Source organism: Astyanax mexicanus, chromosome 10 (genome assembly GCF_023375975.1).
Source record: "Astyanax mexicanus isolate ESR-SI-001 chromosome 10, AstMex3_surface, whole genome shotgun sequence".
NCBI classification, from domain to species: Eukaryota; Metazoa; Chordata; class Actinopteri; order Characiformes; family Acestrorhamphidae; genus Astyanax; species Astyanax mexicanus.
Window position 1 is genome coordinate 38,893,535 of NC_064417.1, and position 19,923 is coordinate 38,913,457.

Sequence of the window (19,923 nt, forward strand, 5' to 3'; positions counted from 1 at the left end):
AAGAGGTTCTGTAGTCATTTCAAATTCGTTTTTTTTTCGTGGCTTTTCTCTTAAGAACCCTGTCTCTTATCTTCAGTAGAGCGGTGCTGACCCCTAGAGTTCAGTTTAAAGCATGACATGTTGGGTAGATCATAAAAGGAATTTTAACTTTAATTTTGTTTTAGATGCAATGCAGCCACCTAGTGGAGGAATCCTTCAGACAGCGTTTACTGTAGTTTATTTTCTCCCACAGGGTAAAACCCCATGTGCCTGCACTCTCTGAACACAGAGTGGTCCTGTGAATACTTTGACCTTAAAATTGGTTAAGATCGTGGCCATCTTTCCCCAAAGATCTTCTCTTTCCCACAGTTGTTTGTCTGTTTTTCCTTCGCAAGTCTTTGTGATTGTGAATGTTTCCAATTAACTGAAAGAATTTCCCTTTGGTTTTGTGGTCATGGCCAACATATGTGAAGAACGATGCAGAGAAATGATTCAAGGCTATGTTTTTAAATGTTCAGTAAAAGAAGAAAAGTGTATTAAAACGAGAGTGGATTTAAACTAATTTTAGAGAACACTGAATATTTGTAATTTTATCTGCAATGTGCTTTTAAGACTTTATTATTTCTGGTAAATGGATTTGAAAAGATAGGGCTTAGTTCTTATTTAGGGTTTAAGTGTTGTTTTTAGTTCAGTTTATAATCACAGGTCAGCTCTGATAGGTCATACATAAAAGTATGTAAAATTACTGCTTATTTGCATAATGGAACATATTGGTAAACAAAACATGTAAAACAGGCTGAAAATTCATTGTTTATTTTTTTGCAGAAAGGAAAAAATAGCAGAAAATTTTTATATTGTTTACAACAAAATAAAAAAAATCATATTTTTAAAAGAGTTTGACAACTTTTTGATATGACTGTCCATTGGGAATATGTCTATTGGTTGTATAATGTCTATAAAATTTTAATACATCTAATTTTTAATGTTTGCAACATTTCTTTTTATTTTATGTGATTGCAAACAATTGTGGGGTGAAGTTGAAATGGCACTGATTATAGCCACAAAGAAATGAAGTTGTATCATCCATTATGAATACTATTTAACAATTCAGCCAACAATTTGTACAAATAATTCTGGCATTAGAATTGAAACTATTTTCAAATTTCGTGAGTGAGTATTATGCCAAAGTACACTTTTAGCAAAAGTCATGGGATAGCAGTGTGTAAACTTTTCATGACGTGTTACCCCACGGGATGACTTTTGAATGCATACGCCTGTTTAAGTTGTGAGGTGTTTTCTTGTAAGTGTGACTGAACATTGGCCAGTGATGATCAGAGTTTAAGTGAAGTTATGCAGGTATTTAACATTACACAGTTTCTCACCTGTACCAAGAATTTCTTGCAGAAAGCATAATTATCACCCACAATGGACAATGCAGCAGATTGTCTGTGCAGAAATCACAACTACAATCAATTCAGGATGCTCCATTTTTAATTCCAAAAGCTAAACTCCTTTAGAATCTACTCAACAGCAATATTACATACCTCAGAATTTGTTTTACAACAGTTCTGAGACACAATATAGACATTTTAGCTTGTAAATTTCACTACAGAGCACTATTCACATGACCTCAGCGTTTTAAAAGGAATTCCTCTGTCAGGGTTGCTCTTAAACCTGATGTCTTAAAGAGGTCCTGAACTTGTTCATACACGTTGGCAGAATCAGATGATGAAAAGGTGCTAAGAAAGCAAACACAGCAGCCTTGCAGAAAAATCAGTGAATGTTTAAGATATCCTAAAGATTATGCAAAAAGACAAGACACAAGAGATGTGTCAGCAGCTCTGTTTCTAACACAATATTACCCTGGATTCTTTATTACAGATTTTATATGTATTGCAGCTTTTGAACTCTATAGCTAGCAAATAACAATCAATGATTAACTCAGTTTTGAAGGTTTCCGTGTATAAAAAAAATGGACTAACTGAAAGTCTGCGTAGCTTCAATCTATAATTCATGTTACAATGTCCATTCCTGTTTTGATAAAACTAATGTTTTTCAAAACAAGCTGCACTGAAGCCACGGAGTAAACATTTATTGCCAGTAAAAAGAGCTGTGTCTGTTTGCTTATTGCATAACAAATAATAAGCAGTAACTGTTTACATGCTCTTACAGTGGCATAAAAAGATTTCAAAGCTTTACATTTTTTTTTATTTTTTAAGCAATTTGCTTTTTTATATAGCATCCTGGATATTAAAATATTGTATGCCCACAAAGCAGCAGAAGTTTATTATTAGTGTTTTTAGGTAGCTGTTCCATCAGTTGGTAATGAAAATTAAGAAATGGTAATTAACCCTATAAGATCTCATAACATTTGCACATATACAGCTCTGGAAAAACATAAGAGAGCACTTAAAAATTAGGAGTTTCTTTGATTTTACCAAATTGAAAAAACTCTGGAATATAATCAGGAGGAAGATGGATGATCACAAGCCATCAAACCAAGCTGAACTGCTTTAATTTTTGCACCAGGAGTGGCATAAAGTTCTCCAAAAGCAGTGTGTAAGACTGGTGGAAGAGACCATGCCAAGATGCCTGAAAACCCATTATTAAAAACCAGGGATGTTTACCTAAATATTGATTTTAGACCTCTTAAATGTTTATGAATATGAATTTGTTTTCTTTGCATTATTCGAGGTCTGAAAGCTCTGCATCTTTTTTATTTTAGCTATTTTTCATTTTCTGCAAATAAATGCTCTAAATAACAATATTTTTATTTGGAATTTAGGGGAAATGTTGCCTGTAGTTTATAGAATCAAACAACAATGTTAATTTTACCCAAACATATACCTATAAATAGCAAAATCAGAGAAACTGATTCAGAAACTGAAGTGGTGTCTTAATTTTTTCCAGAGCTGTATGACTAAAAGTGCCAACAGTCATCCTGCTTTTCTTCATTATGAAACATTAAATGAATAAAATGATGGAGACTTAAGCAGTGGGAATTTGATATTGTAATTTGGTCAGGATTAGAGTAATATAATAGATATAATTAGATCTATTTTGAATGTATTTGTGGCCACAAAAAAATCAAATAATTTAGTTATATCTTTAAATAATTTAAAGTAAAACAGAGATAACTTATTTGAGTTCATGCAGAAGAAAACATTTTTTGAAGAGCAACATGTCTTTACATATCTTATATAATATGATTATTACATCTCTTACGTTAATGACTAGTTTTTGCAACCCTCCACCACCCCATCTCCTCCGTCTTTAACTCCATCATCTCTTATTCCTGGCTCCTTTTATCAAAGAGGGGGACTGGCTCCATACAACAATGAATTTCAGTTCTCGCCTCTATCTTCAGTCTTTTCCTAATAATTACAAACTGATGGCATGTTTCAAACTGCCAAAATTATGGGTATACAGTATGTATTTAGGTTGATGTGTTTAGGTTCAGGTTAGTTTGGAACATTCAGTCTTCATAAAATGTGATTTCTGCTTGCGTCGGTTGTGTCAGTGATTTGTGTACATGCACAAGGTTGTAACTACATTACCACACAACGCTACACAAGTTTTTTTAAAACCTTGTTCCCACCTGGTCATGTAACTTGATGTAACTAGATTCTGCACTCCTGATAAGACTTTAGTCACATGCATTTGCATTTGATAGTCAAATGCAAGTCTGGTTGGTTTACCTCTAATTGCTGTGTGGGACTGGATAAGCAAATTTGCTTTGCTAAATTTTAATGACAGTATTACTGGTATTCTTGCTGTACTGCAAGGGGGGGGGGGGGGGGGGGGGGTTGTGTTGTTATTTTGGAGAAACAGAAATTTTCAGCAAACTGAGAATCAGTAAAAATGTATACACACAAACACCAAAGATTAGGGAAAAATACACCAGACTTTATTTAATATATACAGTGCATCCAGAAAGTATGTACAGTGCTTTAGTTTTTCTACATTTTGTTATGTTACAGCCTTATTTCAAAATGGATTAAATTTATTTTTCCCTTTTTTACACACAATAATACAGGGTTCATACAGTTTTAAACCAAGAAATTTAATGACTTTTCTAGAAATTGTCATGAACATATGATTGTTAAAACATCAGTGCAGACATACATTTAAAAAAAAATGATAATAATAAACTAAAACTATAAAGGACTAAAATTATTTTTTTTAATAAAATAAACATTTCTTTAAGCAATGTTAATACAATATTCAATAATAAAATGTGTTTTTAGCACAAAAGCTTTTCTCCGTCAATAGATAACAAAACACAAATATTTGTAGATTTTCATGATTTTCAAAACATTTCTGGCTATTTAAATTTTTTCAAAACTCATCCAGGCCTGGAAATAGCTATTTAAAAAATTCCATGACATTTACAGGTTTTTCATGACCATATAAACCCTGATAATACCACATAGTGACAACCTTTTTACTTTGTAATTATGGGGTATTGTGTGTAGAGAATTTTGACTAAAAAAATAACGTCATCCATTTTAGAATGAGGCTGTAACATAACTTGGAATGTGGAAAAAGTGAAGGACTGTGAATACTTTCCAGATGCACTGCATCTCTTTATGGAATGCCATTTCTTGTATTTACATATTTGCACCATATTCACAATATAAATATAAATTTCATGTTTCTGATATTTTGTATCTACAAAGGATAGAATCATGCAAAACAAGTATCTTAAGACAGGTTAACTGTTAAGCAACACTGATCATTTCTCCAATAGCAGTATAAGTGTTTATAGTTTGTATATTTATAAGACATGTAACCATTAGACATAATATAAAAATTAGTATGCTGACTCACATACACATACACACATTAAAATTCTCTGGTAAAACCAAGTTTAACACATATAGGTTATATCTTATTCTTGTCTCTGTAATTTCTTAATATAAGAAAATACATAAAAAGTGCAAATGACACTGTAGCAAAGTATCAACATCTACTGTACCCAACCTACATGCAGATGCTGGTAAACAGTAGAATCTTGGATGAATATTATCCATATTAAGAACGTATAAGTCTCTGTGTTAGGGAGAGCTCTGGAAAGGTTAGTTTCCTCGAAAGAACTTGAGTGAAAGTTCGTAAACCAGGAACATTGTAGCACTCATGGGAAATCCTCTGACAGCGTTCACTGTAGCACCACGGAAGAAAACCTGAATTTGGGAACAAAATAGCAATTTGTTAGAAAAAGCTCAATCTGCAATGCCATCCTAAATGGTTAGTACTTGAAAAAATTAAAATATGCAGTTTTTATTAAGAGCTTGATTATGATTATTATACACTCATCATCACCCAGAAGGAAGTTTAATGACTACAGTAAACAGTAAATGATTAAAATGCAGTCTGATATGGGCAATATTTATTGAGCTACACCAAAGTATAACACATGAGTAACACAACATGCCAGACATCTTGGCATGGAATTGTTGTTGTTTCTAAATGTGTCCTGCGAAAATTTATTCTGTGAAGCTTATAATTTCATGTTTGCCTGGTGATTCAGCTGGTCATGGAATATAAGCTGTGTCTTTAAGGCAGGTTACAGAGATGGCAGCAGTATGAAGATGAGCATTGACACCAGGCTTTCTGGATGTTTGATGTGTAACAACAAACCATTTACCTCTGTGTTAAACACAGTGCCTCCACAAACGGATTTGCTGATCATCTCAGAAAATGTGTCGAATGCTATTTGACACAATTCAAACCCACAAATCCCACAAATCCATACTGTACAAACTACATGAATAGTCAAGCTGCATAGGCTGGATTAGTGCATGACACCATAGAAACCTCTACAACAACCTCTTACATGTTGTTACACACTGTTGTCACACACTGCATGTTTAACTTAATAGATATTGAGCTGCCATATCAGTCTAAATTATTAATATTGTTCCTGGTAACACTTATCTACCTTCCAAATCATATTACAATCTACACTTCCTTCTGGATGAAACTGTTTTTTTGTTTTATGATGAATGTATATCCTGCAGTAACCTCTACTTTTCTAGGAAGGGTTTACATTAATTGTTGGTTGGAACATTAAGTACAGATCTGAATGTATAAAGCCACAAGAGCACTAGTGAGGGATGTGGATGATTAGTTCTGTATCACAAAAACACCTCTGGAAGTTGTGGTGAAGGGGTGTAAATATTCTGACATACATACATACATACATACATAAATATATACATATATGTTATTAATAAATCAGTGAAGGCTATTGATGCAACAGTTCACAGAAAAGCTTTTTTTTAATTTTGAAAGTAAAAACCCAGTAGTGCTGGATGGTGTACATAATCACACACTGATCTGAGCTAGATAATATGGTATACATATTATATCACAATATTTAGGACTTTTTCATGTTTTAACATGTAGATTTAATTCCAAGTCATTTTGGAACTGGCCCATTTATGATGAAATGTATGAACATCTGCAACAATTAAGATACAAAAGTTTTGTGTGATAGAAACAAAATACTATTTTTTTCAAAAACCGAATGCAAATACACTGCAGTCAGCTTGAATGCTCTCAGCTGGTGTACTCTTTGACCCTATGGATCTCTTCCAGATTGGCTTTCAAACAGACAGACAGAAAACCCAGTATCTTTCTAATCTATGCAAGGTCAACCTTTCGTACTAATTTTTTTTATTATGCAACAGTATCAGGTACAGGTCACTTCCTGTCTGGCCCTACCATAAAACTTTCACTGGTAATCATGCTCAGCTGGTAATCACTTTCAGCCTAGCACAATTATGACGCAGCATAAAATTTTATCGATATAGTTTAGTGAACTTACATGTAATCCCTCTGTCTTGTAACTCTGTAGAATGCAATGAACAATTCCTTTATATTTCCGGTCGTGCATGGCATCTGCCTGCAATCGGCTCTTTACCACATCTGCTGGCGTTGCGGTGACCCAGGATATGGAGCCTGCAAAAAAAAAACAAACCAAACACATATGTTACACTCGAGTGAAATGAATATAACACAAGACCACGAAAAACGATTTTAAATCAGGTGTTTTAAATATGCTTAACAGGAGACAACAGCACTGAGAAACGGTGCTATTAAAGAATAAGACCCTTATAGGTGAGTAGTGGGTATAGTATAATTTAAGCATTTAGAGACCTCTCTGGTGAGAATATGTAATTACATCATGTGGAAGAGTAGTTTTATTGTTGGTTCGTGTAAAACAACTGATGTACAAGTCTGTGGTTTTCTGTGGTTGTTCATTTAGAACACAATCTTATCCAACTAACCTACCAGACAACTCTGTTTTCAAAGTGAATATATTAGACAATGCAGGGATGGTCATGGCAGGACACTGAGACCATTAATTACAATAATGTGGCTCCTCCCAAATCAGAAAAACTATTGATTTTAATTTAAACGTTTAATTAACTCATACTGCAGGTACTGCAGCTTTAATATAATCAAACTAGGTACTGAGTATCGAAATGCCGCAAAATAATTGTCATCTGTCCTAAACTCTGATAAAGTGCAAGTAGTCATAGTCACAGATATTTTGCATTATATCAAGGTCCCATAAATACATAAGAGTCTAATATTAACCAACTGATAACAAATACAATATGACCCCTGAAAATGAACAGTCATGCTGAGTGTTAATAACCCTATGACCTTTTGATTCATTTAAACTGGTAAAAGAAAAGAAGAGCCACCTGAGTAAATACACACAGGGCTAACATTGTACTGGCTGTCCCTGGAGTTTCCTCAAGACCACTTGTGACAGACCACTTGCGTGTCCGTTCTTATGATTAAACAAACATACTAAATCAATTCCAATGACTAATGAGGTCAACATTTCACATTTGGTGACCAAACTTATATACCTGCCAATCCTCCAGCAAGACATATTGTGCAGGGGTGAGGAGAGGTGTTGCCATTCGGGTTTAACCAGCCACAGAGCAGCGTGTAGGGGATAAAGTAAAGGGCATAGCCAGGAACATCTCTCAGTAACATGGCTCCTGCTCCTCTGTAGAGCCCTTGGATTCCTTCATTCTGCAAAATGCTGCTAATGCAGTGAATGGGGCCTCTATAAATGGGCTGGGACTGCAGACCTACTGAGCGAAGAGGGACGCTGCCATTGCCAGCAAGGGTGACGTTTTCTGGAAACAGAGATCAGAAAGACATTAAATAAGAGTATTATTATATTGTGTCAGAATGTTTTGTGATATTATTGCATATGTTTTTAACTTTCAGCCTTTAAACTAAAAAAAATACAATGTGTGATTTCAGTAAATTTGATTTTTCAAAATACCTTTTCCATTTAACCCCCTACACCCTGATATTTGGTTCTCAACTATAAAAAAGTTGATATGTCTGCAATATTGCAACATGAATATATTCTATATTTTATACAAGCTATAAACAATACTATTGTATGATTTAATTCCAAAACAGAATGTGCATGGCTCATCATAATTTGTATCATATATCTCCAATTTTCTTTAATCGTATTAAGATACCAGTTCTTAGTCACATCACCCAGCACTATTTCCAAAACAATGAATTAATACATTCATTTTAGTGTGCAAAGGCATCTTAAAACATCTGCATAGTTTAGATACTTGGAATACCTTTATGAATGCCTTTATGTCAACAAAAAGGACTGAGTAACAGGTTTGTCTGTTAGTTGTTTTATGTTTTTAGTAGATTAGATTAGATTTAGTAGACTAAAGATTTTTTTTTTTATATTTAAAAGCAGTAGGAGCACAATATACTGGTGACGAGAAAAAGAACAAGCATTCTGACAAGTAGTTCTCACAAATTAGAGAAGTAATTTGACTGGATGTAAAAACAAAACTGAAGTAATCAGAAATCACTCAAGTCATAAGCAGAGTTCCCATTTAACAAGAGCATCTCCAAAGGAAGAGCACTTCATGTTTGTCTTGGCAATGACCTTTTCTAAAAATACACCCTCTCTGGATCATCTGAATTTCACACTTACCTGCGAGAATGGTCTGTGTTTGCATCTGCAGCCTGATTTTGACCAGGTCCACAGGGGCTCCGATGCCTACTGATACAAAGCCGGTCATCATACTAGCCACAGTCAGGTCTAGCAGGCCAGACGGGTGCCTCCCGTCACCATAACGAAGTTTGCTAATAAGTCTTTGAGAGTTGCTGAAGAAGCCAAACACCAACGAGTTGTAGAGAGTGATGCTTGCCAGGGGGAAGGAAAGGCCTTTGAAAAAGCCAGCAACCTGCGAGAATAAATCAGAAAATCACAGGTGTTGCTGAGACGAGGGCAGAGCTGGTCAGCTGAGCTCGTCCCTTAGGCAGTTCTTGCATCAAATATCTAAGTAAGTTATTTATGAGAATCAATCCCCTCCAGGGACATTCCAGAGCCAAGGTGCTTTCATACATCCACACATCCACACATAACATTAGAGGAAAAGTGTCTACTTACGGTTTCTTTTTTGTAGATGGTTACAACACAGTGGAAGGTGTTCTTGTAGCTATTGCCTGCTTGTAAACGTGTCTGTACGATACACAAAATGAAACAACACTGCGTTTTATAGATCATAAGACAACTTAATTTATTGCACAATTAACAGTTTGCTGCCCTGTGTAAACTAATTTGACAAAATGTATCAATTACGCTTCTTTGCTACAAAACAGCCTGTTATAAATACAATGTTATTATGATGAAAACAAGCAATGGACTTCCATTTCTATCCCTCTAAGCTTACAGTGCTTTTTGTTTTGTTTTGTGTTACAGGTATTTTTGAGATCTGGTTGCTTTTTAAATGAGGCCACCAGAACAGAGCTAATTTGGGTATTTATGTCATCCTTAACATTATGGGAGAAGTGGCATTGGATTTTTACTATTAAGCTCCCATTCTTCTTATGGGAATTAATGCACTTTTACAAAAATGCAATAAATGCAAATCACACTTTCATCATTTGTTGACAAGCTGAAAGACAGTGAAGTGAAAGAAACATGGCCAGCTGACGCAATAGAGTAGTATTACAGAACTGTACACAGATATGGCTCAAGTTACACAGTGTCACACAGTTCTTGCGGGAGCTCTTGTGAGCTCAGATTCAGATCAGATTTTCATGTTTGTCCATACCTTATAGCGTGGTTAAACCTAAAAGTCCCAACTGGAGCAGTTTGTGATGAGAACCTCTGTGATCAGACCTCAAATCTGACCCAACTATCAGGTGTAATCGACAGGTTTGAAATAAATGGCATACTGGAGGTGTTGTTTAACCTGGTATACTGCTCAATTAGGGAAGTCTGTGTACCATAACAATGACCCTGACATAAAACGCTAAAGGCTGAGGAAGGTTGGGAAAAGCTAACTGTTTGCTCATCTCTTTCTCAACCAATCAGAATCAGAATAAATCCTTCAAGATTTGTTTTGCTCACCTTTGTTCATGTTGCTGGACTATTGCTGAAGCTTTGCAAAATAAGTCATGAGGGTGGGTAGGATCAATGTTTTTGTGTCTTGCTTGGCCCTCTATTTTTCATGTGTGCTTTTTGGGAGAATTATTTAGTGTTTTATTGTTGGGAATATTAAGGACTTGAAACTATTTGGAACTGGTGCCTTTTTCTTTTGGGATCTTTGACTTTTGTGTTTCTCTTTTTGTTTTTGTATGGAAGTGGATATATGTATCTATATAAAAGATACTGAACAATGTCAGAATTTTCAGTACCGGGATGGGGTGGTGGAGTGGGAGGGGGGATTACGCTGGTATGGCCTAAACTTTTGTCTTTAATGCCATTTTTCCCCTTACATAAATTTAACTTTTACACTTTAACCCTTTCAGACCCTGCATACATTACAATGGACAGTGTTTTGTTGCACATAACACTATTTGAGAGCTGTTGTCCATCAGAATAGGCCATTAACCAGCCAGTGAACATGTTTATAAACCAATAAAACAGTAGCTTGGCCCCGCCTACTGCACTGAAAAACAGCAGTACTAGAGCCACTAAGGCCTTAAAGTGTAAAAGTTAAATTTATGTAAGGGGAAAAATGGCATTAAAGACAAAAGTTTAGGCCATACCAGCGTAATCCCCCCTCCCACTCCACCACCCCATCCCGGTACTGAAAATTCTGACATTGTTCAGTATCTTTTATATAGATACATATATCCACTTCCATACAAAAACAAAAAGAGAAACACAAAAGTCAAAGATCCCAAAAGAAAAAGGCACCAGTTCCAAAGACCATTTTTACTAATTTAATGTGATTTAGAACACTTTTTATTCATGTTTTTTGTGTGTTCTGTGTTTAGGGATGGTTTACAAAAGACAAAAAGAAACAAAACAGCATTTTTTTTTTTTTTCATCACTGGAGATAATTCAGGTCTGAAAGGGTTAAGTCGTTTTAAAACCAGTATTTTTACACTTTTATTAGTAAAAAAAAAAAGTAAAAAGCTTGAGTTGATGTAAAAATGTAAATTCTTATTTACACACTGTTCTTTCAGACAGAAAAACAGGTTCATATACCTTAACTGTATCGAGTGGATGTCCTACAATCACGCTGGAGGCACCTGAAAGAAAATAAAGCAGTATTATTGTGTGTGGGCAAAAAAAGTGAATTATTTTAAAAGGCCACCACAGGCCACGGGGAATGAGGAGCAGCTTGTTATGACAGCTTCTGTGGGTGGACGTCCTAGCAGCAAACTGATGAATAACACTTTGTCCTTTTTGATGAATACAACAGCATTGTGCTTTATGGGTGTCAGAACACAGACAAACAGCAAGTAGTAAAAGACTGACACAACGCCAGCAGGCCGGCCGGCAAGCAAATCTGAGCACTGGGTGGCCACACAGGCCGGTAACCCACAGAGCCTCGAGCTCTCTCCCCACAGCAATATGCGGTGCAAACAAACTTGAAACCCTTTAAACTCCTAAACTAGGAGTCTGGGAAAACCTATCCATGCTAAAAAAATACAGCTGGTAATTCAGAGAAAACATACCCTGTGCTGGTCAAAATCTTGTTAATGAGCTTGCCAACCAACATAGGGTGAGTTTTTTTCTGGTTGACTGGGGTGTTCTGTCTAGTTGTGCTACCTTGTCAAACTGTGCTTCCCTAGTGTATATTTAACTTAAAAAACAAAAAAACAAAATAACCACTATATTAGGGCATGTACCCAGTAGAAGTAGGTTAGTATATTTGGATAGCATAAACCACTATATAATGGTAAAGATATGGCAATGAGAGTCATTACAAACTGCTTTTGAATTTAATAAATATATATATATATATATTTATTATTCATTTCCATTTAAAATTTTGTGCAATGACAGTAGGTCCAGGTTGTTTAATGCAAAAAAAAAAACAGATTTAATACAAGAAAATAAGAAAAATAATTAAAAAGTGAACGTCAGCGCATGCGCAATACCTATAGGAAACACGTATCGATGGGTAACATAACTCGACAGAACACCTGCTTTTCTTGTGCTGGAGTTTTTTACGTTTAGCAGGGATAGCTTTTTTTTCACTAGTGGAAGCCCTGCTGAAAAAAAACAAGCAAACAATATGCTGGTAGTTTACCTCATTCAGCTAGTTTGTTCCTTACCAGCATAGAGTACCTAGTTATATTTTTTTATATCTTTTTTTCTGGCTAGCTGGTCTTGAGCTGTTTTTTTGCATGGAGCTTATTTCATATAAACTGGGGAGGTTCTGTAGTGTCTTTAGGTGTGCAATCATGTTTTTTCTATCTATCCATATATCGTGCTTGCTATGTGCCATTGCAGCTATATGCATTTCAGTTGCACTGAAAAAAACGAACAAAAAGAACAAAAATGCGAAAAAAACCCTGCAGAAACTGAGGTAAACTAAGGACAGAAACGCCCCCTAAAACAAACAAGCAAACAAAAAAAAACTATTTTACGGTTTCTGTGTTTATTTTCTTGGGTATTTCTTTCTTAAAACTCCACAACTGTCCACAGAAAATCACGAAAAAAGCTCTGCTCCTCACATTTAAGTTATCTAACAATAGCTAGCAAACGGTTCTGGCAAACTGTTGCAAACGCGGCTCGATCTGGTTACTTTTCAACTGAAACAAACAAGCACGTGCACAATGTAACTAAACTAGTAACTAAACTAGGCAATTGTGATGAAATATTACTATTTCTGTCTGTTATTATTATTATTTTTTTTTCAGTTTATCCGCCTCTGTGGCCACATAAACACACAGCAACAAGCGAGAACACACAGAAAAGCCACTCACCTCCGATCCATCCAGCCAAAAAATCATCCAACTGAAAAAAAGCCATCCTGCTCGAGCTGCTCGACGCTTCGCTCTGAGGTAAAACTGACTGATGTGTTTGAGCACAGACGCCCCTCAGACTTCCGAGTACATTTTAAAGCTCATGGGCGGATTCTGAAAGCCCACAGCACCCAAACAAGCCAGACCTGAAGCTGAGAGCACAACTTTCCCTCTGATATGTGCATTTTGGGGGCGTTGTTGAGATACAAAGTCTGAGCACCAATAGCGTTGCGAGGAAGGCTGGCTCTCCTTATCAGGATCAAAACATATACCATGGTGGCACACTTCCAGCTAACTCATAGCCTTCATATAGATTATAAGCTGTAAATGTATAGAAAGGGGCACTGCCACTTTACTGTCCTGTTAGTTTGGCTTACTTTATGCAGTTCTTTAAGAAGTTGCCCGATGCAGCCAATTTCTGTTTTAGAACTAGTACTGACTGACCCATATTAAAACTGAAACCTTTAGTATTTGACCGATACTGATCTAAAATGTATTTATTTATTTATTATTATAAAATGCGTACTGTAAAATTATAATCACACAGATAGCAAAAGTATGTAGAATCAACATTATAAAAATTCTTCTTTAAAACATCACTGATCTCCGATGTCAGAACTGATTTATTCAACATTGATTCATCGTTATGGTAGTGTATAATTGTGTATAAAGTACTAGAGACCCAGACTACAAGTACAAGTGCTTTATCAAAAAAGTGACTTGAATATAAGTAGATGTGTTTTTAAGCACCACACTTAAGTGGAGGTACTAAAGTATTCAACAGTTTTGGAATTTAAGTATTGCGAGTACACAGAACAAAAAATAATGGCTCAACTTAACTTAGTCAAGTCATCATTTTGCCTTGACTCAGTTAGGTTGTAAACATTTAGAATTTTAAGTTCATTCAAGTTAACTGAGTCAAGTTATCTTTTAGATTTTGTAAATACATACAATTTCGAGTCAAAACTAGATGATAACTTAAATCATTTAAGTTTATTTAACTTAACTGAGTTTTGTTCACACAACAATAGTTTAATTAACTTAACTGTTTTTTTCCCAAGTATTGTGGGCTTAAGGAATTTAGCTGTAGGTCCAGGTCAACATACTGTGACAACTAGGAACACAGAATAAAGGTAACTTGCTCTTACAGCCTACAGCACTGAGGGCTGACAATCAACAAATATATTACTCTAATTCATGCCCTGGATAAGGTAGCTTTGGGCAACAGACAACACATAGATGGTAAGTAAGGAAGAGGGCACACCCAATATGCAAATATAGCTGTATGAAACAACAATGTAAAAAGAGCATTGACACGTGTAGTACACTAAAAGTTGGTTGAAGTCACATTTTTTAATTGTCTTAACAAACATTTTTAAGTTTTCAGGTTGAAGTTCTCTGAGCTCATTTTATTGAGTTGTACTGGCCGGTAAGTTCACTCAACTTTATAATATTAGTTCTTCTGACTAAAACACTAGAGTGTAGTTTATTCTTAAATGTACTACTAAGGTACTGAAAGTAAAAGTACAGTACTTTGTTATTAGTGTAGTTATTACAGAAAGTACTGGAAAGTTTTCAGAGTGAAAGACAGAATGAGAGAAGTGCTCTTATTATGAGATCAGCTTGATTGCTTCATTTACTTAATGAGGAGCTTCATCAAAACCGGTAACAGTGCAGATCATCTACTGCTCTGGCTTAAGTGATCATGAGGGTTTGGAATTGTTTGTAACTTTTTTGTAATTGCAACGAGTAACGATGCAGCACATAAAATATATTAAAGTAAAAGTATTAAACTCATGAAAAATATGCAGTGAAGTGAATGTGGAAGTAGGAAAAAATAATAATTCTTCAGTAGATACAGATACAGCAACTATACATCTCTGGTTGTTTTTAATACATTTTACTGACATTAAATAAGTATATCTTGTTTGTATACTTTTCTTGTAGCTTATAGTATGTTCTTACGATGTATCTTATAGCAGCTTATAGCGTGTAACAAGATGCAAAACAATGCAAACTGACCAGTTTTACCAGTTGGGGAAAAAACAGGAACCACTAGTGAGTTAAGAGGTTAAATAAATTTTCCAGCTTAGAAATAAATATTATGTATCAATGTTCAAACATTACCATAATTATTGTGTTTGTCTAACTGTTAATACTGCATGATAAACTTTCTAAATGCTTACCCTCTTGCAACTCCCTCTGATCACATCACACAGTGTAAGGTTGTGTGTGTTATTTTCAGGCCAGATCAGAATAAATTTATTCTCCATAGCATTAGGCTGTGGAGCTGTAGAATCGCCTTCTATGCAGTAATAGAGCTTTATCTGATTCCTTAGGGATGAGTTGGAGTGGAGGTTGTGATCCAGAACTAATCATTCAACATCAGCGCCTAACCTCCCTAATGATTAAATGTAATCAAATCCTCACTGCAATGTCCTAACACCTTGAATAAAGCCTTCCCAGATGAGTAAATATTGTAAATACTTTTGATTTCTAAAGAAATACTGGATAAGCAGGTGTCTACAAACTTTTTGACACACAGAGCCAGTCTTTCAGACTCAAGCATAAAGTAAAAGCATTGTGTCGTAGCGCCAGCCCACTGCTTGGTTGTTGTTATTCTACTTTGGCGCATGCGCGCTGTCTGCCCTTCTCCTGTGTGTACCCTTCCCCCGCTTCGCTCTTCAGTAAAGTTGTGCTGTTATCACACACACATACTCTCTCGGCTGTGAGTTGTTCCTAATTACTGGCGTGGTGGCAGCGCAAAGTTACCGAACCCAGCCTTTCATCTCCACTTTCTCCAACTCCGACGAACGTGTCAGCAGCCGAGGTGGTAGTTTGAGTGAACTACAATTTACGTGATGGCAGCTAATATCAACCGTGCACCGAAACAATGGTGTCTGACCAAACAAGAGACTCTGAATTCATTCGAAAACTGGAAACAAAACCTACTATACACACTCTCGATGGATCCCGTGTTTGCTCCATTTCTCATCGATGGCACGTCATGGGGTAAGAAGAGCCGTGATACTCCTCTCCGAGGATTTCAAGATGATGGTGAGTCACTTGCTGCAGCACACAGGCGGACTGCCCAACAAAAAGTTCGCCAGTTAGAACTCATGCTAGGCCAAATTGCCAATTACTGCCCTGTGATTTCTCGTAACACTATTGTCAAAAATTCCACATCCGTGGAGGGCATATGGCAAGCCATTCGTTTACATTATGGCTTCCAAACCACAGGGGCTCAGCTTATTGACTTTGTAGACATTCATTTAGAAGCAGACGAACGTGCTGAAGATTTATATCAGCGGCTTATGGCCTTCACAGAGGATGGTCTCCTTAAGGCAGCCGGGTTAACTCACCATGGCGTTACTCTAACTGAGGATGAAGAGCTGTCCCCGTCCCTTGAGAATTTTGTAGTCGTGTCATGGCTGCGTTTGATTCATACTGACCTACCTAAGCTTGTCAAGCAGAGATACGGCACTGAATTGCGCACTCGTACATTGGCGTCTATTAAACCCGAGATTTCCCAAGCTCTAGACTCCCTGCTCTCTGAAATCCGTTCAGCTGACGACGCCAAAATCATGCGAGCAGCCACCTCTAACCGCACATACAGTGGCGCGGTACCCCGTCAGCCCCTCTTCGGTGCCCTCAAAACACAGATGCGATCAAGCCCACGAGAAAAGTCGTGCCCCCTGTGCACACAAGCAGGCCGTCAAAACAACACACACTTCCTCAGTTCATGCAGATATTTACCCGAACAAGACCGTAAATTCATGCTCAAAGCCAGGCAGATTGTCTCTGTGCTCGGTGAGGAATCCACCGACCCATCCACTTACCACGTATATTCTGATGACGAGCCACCTCCCCCTGTGTGTCCTGAGCTCACACAGCCCCACACTGCCCGCGCTGTTCAAGTCAGACAGTCACCGTATATAGACACCTTTTACAAACACCACCATGCACGCATCATCCTCGACACAGGCGCCACTTGCAACATGATCAGACTGTCTGCTGCGCACCGCCTTGGTGTTCACATGACCCCAAGCTCCCAATCCGCTCACCAGGCTGATGGTTCCTCTCCCATGAAGGTGGTGGGCGAGACCCGTCTTACTTTCAACCGGGGTGCCAATAAGTTCCACTTCGACGGCCTGGTTGTGGAGAACCTGGATGTGGACATACTCGCAGGCACCCCCTTCATGTCTTCGAATGACATTTCAGTGCGTCCCGCCAAGAGACTGATTACCTTAGCCGATGGCGCCGTGTTCCCTTATGGCTCCACCGACACAGGTCTCTCAGAGAACGCGGTTCGCCGCACCATTACGTTGCGTGCCCCTCCTGTGTCAACCACCATATGGCCTGGTGAATTCCTTGAAATTCCGCTCCCACCCCACGCTCCATCGGATACAGCCTATGCCATGGAACCCCGCCTGGGGACACGCACAGGCAAGGACGTCACAATACATGATTGGCCCTGCCCTGGGGTAGTATCCAGCGTCGCAGGGAGGATCCGGATCCCAAACCTGTCGGGCGAACCGCACGTCGTGAAGCGCCACCAACACGTCTGCCAAGTGGACCCCCTCTCCACACTGACTGTTCCGTGTCATGCGGCTGACACACACACCGTCATGCCTATGGCCCGGCACCTTCCAGTTCGACCCGCTAATCTCCAGCATTCCAGGGGCGTCCAAGTTGATCCAAACAACCTCCTCCCTCCTGGCTTCAGAGATAGGTTTCACTCCTTGCTGGACCGATACGATGAAGTTTTCGACCCTGCTATCTCTGGCTACAACGGCGCCGAGGGCACGTTCGAGGCCAAAGTGAATATGGGTCCAGTCGAACCTCCACAACGAAAAGGTCGCTTACCACTGTACGGCAGAGACAAACTTGCTGAGCTACAACAGAAGTTTGACGAGCTGGAGCGTCTGGGCGTCTTTCGTCGCCCTGAGGATGTAGGTGTTTCGGTGGAATACCTCAACCCCTCCTTCCTCATCAGGAAACAGAGTGGTGGTTATCGTTTAGTAACCGCCTTTGCTGACGTCGGCCGCTACTCAAAGCCACAACCATCCCTCATGCCCGATGTTGACAGCACCCTACGTCAAGTTGCTCAATGGAGACACCTCATTGCCACAGATTTGACAAACGCATTCTACCAGATACCACTGTCACGCGACTCCATGAAGTATTGTGGCGTGGTCACCCCCTTCCGTGGAGTTCGTGTCTATGCACGCTCAGCCATGGGCATGCCCGGCTCGGAGACTGCACTTGAGGAACTGATGTGCCGCGTGTTGGGTGATCTGCTGCAAGCTGGCGTGGTGGCGAAACTTGCTGATGATTTATATTGCGGTGGCAACTCACCTGAGGAGCTGTTGAACAACTGGTCCTGTGTCCTTCATGCTCTGAGTCGTTGCAACCTGCGTCTCTCTGCATCCAAGACCGTCATTAACCCACACTCCACTAACATCCTTGGGTGGGTGTGGACCCAGGGTACGCTTAAGCCAAGCCCCCACCGTGTATCTACCCTGGCTGCGTGCGAGCCACCTAAATCAGTGGGAGGCATGAGATCCTTCATTGGCGCAGTTAAAGTAATGGCCCGCGTCATCAAACACTGCTCTGCCCTCCTTGCCCCCCTTGACAATGCCATAGCAGGGAAAACGTCACAAGATCCCGTCGTGTGGACTGATGAGTTACACTGTGCCTTTAGTAAGGTGAAGGAGTGCCTCTCCTCTGACCGTTCAGTCGTCCTGCCCCGCCCAGATGATCAACTATGGATCGTTTCTGATGGCGCAGTTAGGAGACCTGGCATAGCTGCTACACTGTATGTGATGCGCGACAACAAGCTCGCGCTTGCTGGTTTCTTTAGTGCCAAGTTACGCGACCATCAGTTAACATGGCTGCCCTGTGAAGTGGAGGCTCTCGCCATTGCTGCGGCCGTCAAGCATTATGGTCCCTACATTATTCAGTCGACGAATAAAGCATGCGTCCTCACTGACAGCAAGCCATGCGTCCAGGCCTACGAGAAGCTGTGCCGAGGCGAGTTTTCAGCAAGTCCCCGTGTGTCTACGTTCCTCTCCACGGCGAGCAGATTCCAAGTGTCGATCCGACATGTGGCTGGCGCAGCTATCCTTCCATCTGACTTCGCCAGCCGTAACCCTCCCGACTGCACAGACGTGACGTGCCAAGTGTGCACCTTCGTGCAACGCACCCAGAACTCAGTAGTCAGGCTGCTGTCCATCGATGACATCCTGGCAGGTCGTGCAAGACTGCCATTCACAAGCAGGACGGCGTGGCGATCACTCCAGTCTGAATGCCCTGATTTACGCCGTACCCATGCTCATCTTACTCAAGGAACCCGACCATCTAAGAAGCTTACGGACATCAGAGATGTCAAAAGGTACCTCAGCGTGGCATCTATTGCGAGTGACGGCTTGCTCATCGTTAGACGTGAAGAACCCCTCTCCCCATGCCGGGAGTGCATCGTGGTTCCCAGGCAGGTCCTCGACGGCCTTGTGACTGCGTTGCATTTACAGCTCAGTCATCCCTCTGCCAACCAGCTCAGAAAGACGATGGGCAGATACTTCTTCGCTCTCGATCTTGACAAGGCTGTCCTCCGGGCCACAGAGGGCTGTCATTCGTGTGCGGCCCTCCGTCATACGCCTC

General features: G+C 39.1%; 1 protein-coding gene across 1 annotated transcript; it reads right to left on the reverse strand.

Annotated features, from left to right (window-relative positions):
- Positions 1-4,148: 4,148 nt before the first annotated feature.
- Positions 4,149-13,426, reverse strand: slc25a48 (solute carrier family 25 member 48). The gene is made up of 7 exons (XM_049483825.1): positions 13,225-13,426; positions 11,495-11,538; positions 9,443-9,514; positions 8,984-9,236; positions 7,866-8,141; positions 6,809-6,942; positions 4,149-5,162 (listed from the first exon to the last, which is right to left on the reverse strand). The coding sequence occupies exons 1-7, from the start codon at positions 13,268-13,270 to the stop codon at positions 5,058-5,060; spliced, it is 930 nt and encodes a 309-aa protein (XP_049339782.1). The 5' UTR covers positions 13,271-13,426; the 3' UTR covers positions 4,149-5,057.
- Between the last annotated feature and the right edge of the window lie 6,497 nt (positions 13,427-19,923).

Bases quoted from the DNA above. Each gene is read 5' to 3' on its own strand.
- slc25a48 (XM_049483825.1), bottom strand. From the start codon at position 13,270: ATGGCTTTTTTTCAGTTGGATGATTTTTTGGCTGGATGGATCGGAG. The intron at 9,515-11,494 runs GTATATGAACCT...TGTATCGTACAG, and splicing joins ATCCACTCGATACAGTTAAG to ACACGTTTACAAGCAGGCAA. The intron at 9,237-9,442 runs GTAAGTAGACAC...TTATTCTCGCAG, and splicing joins CCATCTACAAAAAAGAAACC to GTTGCTGGCTTTTTCAAAGG.